Source organism: Nematolebias whitei, chromosome 18, assembly GCF_014905685.2.
Source record: "Nematolebias whitei isolate Nwh7 chromosome 18, NemWhi1, whole genome shotgun sequence".
Classification (NCBI taxonomy): Eukaryota; Metazoa; Chordata; class Actinopteri; order Cyprinodontiformes; family Rivulidae; genus Nematolebias; species Nematolebias whitei.
This window is the reverse complement of record NC_056515.1, coordinates 1,679,670-1,686,487: the sequence shown is the minus strand read 5'-3', so window position 1 is coordinate 1,686,487 and position 6,818 is coordinate 1,679,670. Positions and strand designations below refer to the sequence as shown.

The window sequence follows — 6,818 nt, the reverse complement described above, 5'->3', positions numbered from 1 at the left end:
AAGATAAGTCAAATTCAAACATTACTTGTTTCAGACAGTAAAGTTAAGTCAGGTCCTCTGGATGGTTTCTTTTTGTTGAAACGTTTCTTTTATCCAGAAGACTTCGTCAGTCTGAGGAGCCACAACAAACTCAGTCTTCTAGCACCTTCACATAGTGGTCCATCCAGTCTCATGATCCTCACATGGTTTCTGGCTACTTGTGGCACTTTATGGGCTCAAAACTCAAACTTATTATTTATAGATAATTAGGCGCTTTTCCTAATTAAAGGATCTTTCGTGACGTCATGAGGAGCCCGCTCCTCGCTCCTCCCTCCTCCGCTCCTCGCTCCTCGCTCCTCCGCAGTGGGTGCGCCTCCTCTTCACGGTTCTGCGAGTTGAAATGAAACCGAGAGATGGCGTCAGGGCAACAAGTGGACCCGGACGAGCCGGAGAAGAAGCGCAGCTCGCAGCCGCTCGTCAGCACCTTCCGTCGGGTTCCGACCCTCCGAGCTCCGCCATGCCGCCTGCCGCAGACCTGGGCCGCGCGCTGGCCATCATCACCGGGGCTTCCAGAGGCTTCGGCCGGGCCTTGGCCAGAGACGTGTCCCGGTCCGTGAGGCCCGGCTCGGCGCTGGTTCTGGTGGCCCGCTCCGGAGAGGAGCTGCGGGCCCTGCAGGCGGAGCTGGTCGGCCTGAAGGTGGAGGTGGTGGTGGCTGATGTGGGCCTGACCTCGGGCCTGGAGGACGTGCTGACTCGGTCCAAACAGGTTTTTACTGAGGACATGGACCACCTGGTTCTGTTCAACAACGCAGGTAAGACTCGGAGCTGCAGGTCCAACAGAACTGTTCCAACATGCTTCACAGTAACTTTATGATTTTAAAATCGGAGCCTGAACTTTGTCCACTTGGAATGAAAACTAATGCTTCATTTGTCAAAGCTTTTAAAATAATCAAGGTCTGATCTGCAGTAAATTAAACTCATATAATCCAGGTCATGTGGACGGTTTCTTTTTTTGTGCTGAGACGTTTCACCCTCCATCCGAAGGACTTCATCAGCACGACCTGGTTTTTCCACTTTGGTGGAGAATCAGTTTGTTTGGTGCTCCTCAGACTGATGAAGCCCTTCGGATGGAAGGCGAAACATCTCAGCACAAAAACCGTCCACATGACCTGACTGAACATTGCTGGATTTTATACCTGGATTATGGACTTTGGTGAATTGATTTCAATTCAGCCATTCTTTCTCTGCAGGTCAGTTCTAAGCGGTCGGGCCGGGTCGGGCCGGAGGTCTGACAGATAAAGTACTTTTTCTCTCAGCAGGAACGACTTCCTGTTTGTGCCTTTGAGCAGCGGGTCGGACCCTCTGATGGACTGGGTTTTGGAGGACGTGCAGTCAGAGTTTGGGTCATCAGAGGTTCTGCTGACGACCCGACTCAAATCAGTTGCAGGTTTACAACCACTAGTTTGAATAAATCCATTCAAGTGGTTCATGAGATATTTTGCTAACAGACACAGGTAAAAACAGAATCGCCAGCCTTCGGCTGAGATGAAGGACAGAACGTTTCGCTTCTTCTTTGATGGAAAGTTCTCGTCTCTTTCTGCTAAATGAAAGTGTTCTGCAGCGCAGGCTGAAGAACCTCCTGCTCCGGTGGTTTCTTCTTGCTCCCTCGTTAAATTCAAAGTGGTTCCTCCCTGTGTCTCTGTCCTGCAGCGTCTCTGGGGGATGTGTCCCGCTACACCAAGGACTTCACGGACATGGCTGTGGTGGACTCGTACCTGTCTCTGAACGTCAGCTCGGCCCTCTGCCTCACGGCCCGGGTCCTGCAGGCCTTCCCTCAGAGTCCGGGTCTGCGGCGCACCGTGGTCAACGTGTCCTCCCTCTGCGCCCAGCAGCCGTTCCCCTCCTGGGTTCTGTACTGCACCGGCAAGGCCGCCCGAGACATGACCTTCAGGGTTCTGGCTGAGGAGGAACCGGACCTGCGGGTTCTCAGTTATGCCCCAGGTAAGAACAGGACCAACAGGAGAGACGGGGTCTGATGGAAGTAAAGGGTTTTAAATCCATCGAGTCCTGCTTTGCACATGGTTTCAGACTTGAAATCAAATGTGAACTCAAAAATATTCCGTGACTCAAAACTCTGACATCGTCTCTAAAACTCAGGAAGTTGGGATTTATTTTGTAATAATCTAAACCACAGAGGGAGAGTACCTGTGAGCTTTATTTTGAAACTCCAGGTTCGGGCCTCTTCCTGTTTTTGTTGCCCCTCTGACTGAATCCTCCTAAACATCAGAGGTCTGATTAGATCAGTGGGGGCGGCCATGATGGAGACGGAGGAGGAAGAAAAGCATGCTGGGTAATGTAGAAGACCCAGAAGCTGCAGAGTCACTGGTTGCCATGGCGATTCCCACCTTTTCTGGGGAACATGGGGGGAGGGGCAGCAACCAGAAGCACTACAGACAGAAACGCAGAGCAGAAAGTAAGCCTCGGTCTCTGTGAAAACTTGAAGTTGGATCAAAGAACTTCTTGACCCATGAGTAGCAGGAGGTTCTGACGGTACCACAGGTTCTGTTTGATGCTTCTACAGGGTTTGATGGAGGAGACATGACGGGTTAAAAAGAGCCTTCACTTCCTGTTTGAAGCTCAGATAGTGGAAGTCAACGGGAGTTTGGGTGTTGACCTCTGGGGGACACCTCAGTCCTCCAGCAGAGACACTGGAGGACAAGGACAGAAAGACCAAGGACTGGAGGAGATCAGTGTTTGAAAGAACTCACCATCAGTCTGAGCTGAACGTCGTTGGTTAAATCCTCCATGTTCTGCTGTGCTTGTGTAAAAAGAGTTCGTTCTTCATTCACAGAAAGTTCAACTTCCTGTGACCAGTTTAAGTCCCGCTGCTGGTTCTGCTGCAGAGATCCAGACAGGACTGGGTTTCACTCTTGGTGGGGAGTTGTCACATAGTCGTGAATTTAATCCCCACTGCTGGATGTTCTGGTACCAGTTTGTTCCTGGTGGAGATGCAGGTTTTGAGGGATGTTCTGGGATCTTACTGGTTGAAAAACATTTAAATATTTTTCTACCTTTGTTGTTAAAATGAGCAGCAACTGTTGTGATCGCTTTCATTTCTCAACTCATTCGGATCATTTTCTTGTTTTGGGCTGAACCAGGACCTCTGGACACATCCATGCAGGTGGAGGCCCGGACCAAGACGGCCGATCCCAACCTGAAGCGGTCCTGTTCGGACCTACTGGTTCAGGGCCAGCTGCTTAGCTGTGAGGCATCCTGCTCCAAACTCATGAAGGTTCTGCTGGAGGACAGCTTCACGTCCGGAGCTCACGTGGACGTCTTCGACGTGTAGACTGGATGTCCTTGAACGCCTCACGTCCTTCAACCTTTGATCCATTTTATTTAGTAGAAAAGTTGAAAATGCAGATATGTGTTGGTGCGTTTGCTTACAGAATGAGAACCTGCAGAACCTGGAAACATTAAGACGTCGCTACCACTCAGTAAACATTCCAGCTGCAGACGCTGCAAAAGGTTTTGAATAAATTATCAGTAAAACCAAAGTTTGGAACAACTCTGCACAGAGTTAACAATTACAAAGCTCTGAGCTTCAGAACGTGAAGTTTTTAATAAAATCTCTCAGGAGAATGTTTGACAGAATGATTGACTCATGCACAGCAGAGTCAAAGTCCATGTTTGGTAACGGACCGCTGAGCTGCAGGTTCTGACCCGTTCTCACCCAACAGAACATCAGGCCCACAAGTCAAACTGCAATCATCTAAAATCAGGGACCAAATTGATGAAGAGATGTTCACAGATGCAGATCAATTAGTTGGTTTCCTTCCATAAGCTCAGTTATTTTCCATCAGTCAGAAACTTTCGTTTTAAAATCTCTTCTGATTAATTTTTTATTTCTCCGTCGGTCGTGGAGCCTCCTGGCTCTTCTTCCATCAGTACGACTCAAAATGTGACCTAACATTGTGACCTTGGAGTCCAGCTTGGATTGTTCTGGATCCTCTGCTCTTTTTCTACCATCAGTCCAGCTGATCAACCTGGGGTTGCATTTCCTCTTGCGTCCACCTCCTAGGAGGCTGTCCACAGTCCCATGAACCTTCTAGTCTTTAAGGATCTTGTCCGCTGTGTTGAGAGGAACATGAAGCAGCTTGGAGAGGGTCTTGTAGTCTTGACCTTTACCATGGATCTCTATAATCACAAGCTCTTCGGTTCCTCTGCTCTGTGTTCAATGTGACTAGAACCAAACCAGATGACCCAGACTCTTGTTCTCTTTTAGCAAGATGAAGTCTGGAAGGCTCCTCAGATACTAGTCGGCATCAAACAGTCAGGCCCAGTTCACACAACGCTGTGTTTAAGCAAATCCCTAACATTTCTGCTGTGTTTCGGCTGTTCATGTCCACAATGATAGCAGCTGTTTTCTCTGAAGCTTTTTGGGTCCAGGTCTGACTGGATTTTGTTGGAAACATTCAACGTGGGTGTAAAAACAACACAGACGGTTGTATTCAGTACTTTCTCTGTAGATGAACAGCAATAAGGGCGGTTAGCGAGTGCCGTTTGTCATGATCACCCTTTCCAACATGGAGGAGTGACCCAGCCTCATCCTCGGTCCAAACCAACGCTCGTGTTACAGTAGTCCCTTGTTTATCACGGGGGATCCGTACCCTGAAGCCCCACGATAAGTGAAAAACCGTGAAGTAGGAATAGTAGTATAAGTAGTAAGTAGTAGTTTTAGTATTTATATAAACAGAGATATTAAGGCATTTAAACCCACACTCTTGCAATATTCTAAACAATGTTTCTAAACGCTCTAAGAGAGCACAGAATGTCATGATTTCCCTCTCTGTGCCTCCGCTGCTCTCAGCCACCTGCAAGCACTCTTGGCCACGCCCACTTCACTCTGCACGCACATCAGCTGATCAGCTGCAGGAGGAAGTTTCTCCTGCAGTAAGGGCTACACAGAGGTGCAGGAGGTGCTAAATAATTTAAAATAAATTATTTTAAATAAAAATCTCATGCTGATCGTGCGGCTCATCCATCAATCAGCCAACTGTGTGTCATGTCCAATCTTGTTGGGACTACTGTAGCTGTTTTCATGCTCCAGAACTGTTCACGAGCGTTGTTGATAAACCACATCACCACCTGGTGGCCCGACGTGGAACTACAAGTGCTGCGTTTACGAGGTATATCGTCAACAAACGTCAGAAACACGAACGTTTCCAGAGGTTGTTCAAGTGTGAATGCGGCCTCCGTCTGAAACTTGGCTTTAAGGCCAAATTATTTCTTTATTAGTGACGAGTTTTGTTTCAAAGAGCTGGAAGGAACCAACAGATGATCCACGTCTGTTCATAACAATTGCAATATCATATGTTGGTTTATTTCTGTCGGTTTATAAAGTCTGATTCTTTTCTCCTGTTTGAACAATCATAATCTTTATTATCATGTTCTTGTGCCTTAATCGTGATGTTGAAGTGCTTTAACTGATTTTAATAGATAAAGTTGATGCTGAAGTCTCTGAACCGCTGCTTTTATTTAGACTTTATGTTCTGCGATAATATTTGTATAATCTCGTTGTGTGTTTGATCATCTGCTGTGAACTTTATTACAGAAATAAATTGTTTGGACTTCATCTCCGTCAGGCGTTAGTGGTTCATCCTTTTGCCGCCATGTTGGAACAAAATCAAACATTTCAGTGAAATTTAGATTTTTACACTTTAGGATAAAAACGTTGCGCAGCTGCAGGTTTGTGTCTGAACAAGTTCAACTCCGTTAAAAAAAAAAAGTTTGTATCATCCAGGTAGATAACAACAAAAAAGGTTAAATCGTGTCATCTGGACCAAGTTTGTTAAGGGAGAAATGTTTCATCCCCCATCCAGAGGACTTCCTCAATCTGCAGCCTGCCAACCAGATCTGTCCCACAGGTAGCCTTCACTGCCAACCTCGTGTTGGAATCTCAAAAGTAAACTTTTAACATGCAAAACACACCCATGATTGTTCTGGATGGGTGTGCTTTGCACGTGTTATTCCAACGGGACGGCTGTGGCTGAGTGGTTAGAGCACTCGTCCTCCAATGCGAGAGTTGGGGGTTTGAATCCACCAGCAGTCACATGCTGAAGTGTCCCTGGGCAACACACTGAACCCCTCATAGCCTCTGATGTGTGTCCCATCAGTGTATGAATGTGATCTAAAGCACTGATTAGTTTCTTTAGAATGATTTGTTCAATTAGCTTTGTAGAGATCTAGTATAGAGCTGTATGAATGGGTAAATGAGGCACAGATTGTTTTAAAGAGCTTTGAGTATCTTGAAATAAGATAGAAAGGTGCTGTATAAGTACAGTTCATTTACCATTTACCATAACAGGAGGTTGAACCACAGCAGTGAATGCTACCTATGGGACAGATCTGATTGTCAGGCTGCAGACTGAGGAAGTCCTCTGGATGGCGGATGAAATGTTTCTCACTTACAGAAACTTGTCCAGATTACATGATTTAACCTTTTCATTTGTTCAACTCAGTAACTTAAAGCTTAAAAAGTGTCTAGTTTTTTGGCACAAAAATGAAAACATTTCTCTGAATTTCACCAGAACCTTTGGGACAAGGTCCAGCCCAAAGCTGCACATGAACAGCAGCAGAACTGTTTTGTAAGAACTCTGTTCAGCAGGCGGTTCTGAAGGGCCGTTTCCCATCATGTGCCTCTGACTGACAGCCACAGCTGCCCGGGACCAAAATACCACTGAGGGGGGGAACCGACCCAAACAAGGGGTTCCTCTTACCTCAGCATCAGCCCGGCCCACTCTGGAAGGTGTTTGGACCTGAGGGCGGGTTGTGGGGGA

General features: G+C 47.0%; 1 protein-coding gene across 1 annotated transcript; it reads left to right on the top strand.

Annotated features, from left to right (window-relative positions):
- The first annotated feature begins 378 nt into the window (after positions 1 to 378).
- On the top strand, positions 379 to 4,815 carry spra (sepiapterin reductase a). The gene is made up of 3 exons (XM_037692484.1): positions 379 to 791; positions 1,690 to 1,980; positions 3,138 to 4,815. The coding sequence occupies exons 1-3, from the start codon at positions 380 to 382 to the stop codon at positions 3,326 to 3,328; spliced, it is 894 nt and encodes a 297-aa protein (XP_037548412.1). The 5' UTR covers position 379; the 3' UTR covers positions 3,329 to 4,815.
- The last annotated feature ends 2,003 nt before the right edge of the window (positions 4,816 to 6,818 follow it).